Source organism: Helobdella robusta (assembly GCF_000326865.2).
Source record: "Helobdella robusta unplaced genomic scaffold HELROscaffold_7, whole genome shotgun sequence".
Lineage (NCBI taxonomy): Eukaryota > Metazoa > Annelida > Clitellata > Rhynchobdellida > Glossiphoniidae > Helobdella > Helobdella robusta.
Window position 1 is genome coordinate 594602 of NW_008705398.1, and position 1539 is coordinate 596140.

The window sequence follows — 1539 nt, forward strand, 5'->3', positions numbered from 1 at the left end:
GTCTTGTACTCTTTAGTAATGTTTATAAAAATTTATATTAATCTAATATAATTATGTTGTTTATGTATAATATAATGTAATGTAATATAATTATATAATGAATAGCTATAATAAGCCGTTATAATTTTAAGAAAATTCTGATATTGGGTTCAGTTTTAGTTTAAATGTCAAAAGTTCAACTTATTCTGCTATTATTAGGAGCATGTATTCAAATTTGTATGCTGTATTGTTTGTACCCTGGCAAATGTGTTTGTGTTTGTGCATATCTTTGTATATGCGTATTTGTGTGTGTGTGTGTATGTGTTTGTATTCTTAAGTGTGTCTGTGTGCGTGCGTGCGTGTGTGTAGATACATTTGTATGTTTATGTTAGTATACTAATTGTATGATTGTGTGTATTTATTGTATTTTTTTTTGTTTGGACTGTGCCTTTGGCTGTATCTCTTGGTGAAATGTAGGGTGCATAGCTCAATGAAATCTCTCATTACTGATGATGATGATGATGATGATGCTACTGGTGGTGGTGATGATGATGCTACTGGCGGTGGTGATGATGATGATGATAGTGTGATGACGACGATGATGTTGATAAGTTTAGTGATGTGGAGAGTGATAGTTGTAGAAATTCTGGCTGTGATTTTTTTTCTGCTGTCAGTTGTACTAAAATAAATTTACTAGTGTTTTTTTATTTTGTTTAAAAAATCCTTGGACTAAACAATCTAGGTGGGCCTATTCGGTATCATCATCACAAACATCGTTATCATGTCCACCATCGTCATCATCATCATCATTTTTTTCCAGATACCTAGTTCAGCTTATCCTGTTCTGATGACACCACAATCAGCTGTTGGTTATTTCTCATCACCGGTATGTTGGCTTGTTTGTTTGTATGCATGTATGTATGCGTGTATGTATGCATGAATGTGTGTATGTATGAATGTATGCATGTATGAATGTATGTATGTATGTTTGTATGTTTGGTAGATCTGTTTCTTGTGCAAACTGTTTGCAAATGGGCAAGTTGTTTGCTTGTATTATATTTGTTCAGTAGTTTTATATTAGTGTGTATGTATGTGTATGGTGTGTGTGTGTGTATGTATGCATGCATGTGTACGTGTTTGTGTATATATATATATATATATATATATATATATATATATATATATATATATATATATATAAGTCTGTGAGACTAAGGAATATGTTATTGCTCTTATATGCATGCATGCATGTATGTCTAAGTTTTTTAGCCTTATATTTTTAAAGAGTTGTGTAATCTTATTTCTCCTGTTATGATTTATTTTCCACCTTCTGTTTATTCATATTTTTCTTTTTGTTATTTATATTTATCATATTTTTATTGTATATATATATATTTATATGTTGTTATGTGTTGTATTGTATTGTATTTTTTCTCTACTAAATTCATGCTTGGAAATCATCATCATTCATTTGTTTGTTTTCTTTCAGTATGTTTGTTTGTTCGTTCGTTTGTGTGTGTGTGTGTGTGTGTGTTTATTGCATTGTTTGGTTTTCTTTGA

General features: G+C 30.3%; 1 protein-coding gene across 1 annotated transcript in view; it reads left to right on the forward strand.

Moving 5' to 3' along the window:
* HELRODRAFT_164687 (hypothetical protein) overlaps nt 1–1539 on the forward strand; it is a gene marked incomplete at both ends in the record, with an annotated part of 12374 nt that overhangs the window by 1408 nt on the left and 9427 nt on the right. The window contains one exon of the mRNA XM_009030686.1: nt 800–865. Within this exon, the coding sequence (XP_009028934.1) occupies nt 800–865 (66 nt within the window). The remainder of the gene's footprint in view (nt 1–799; nt 866–1539) is intronic.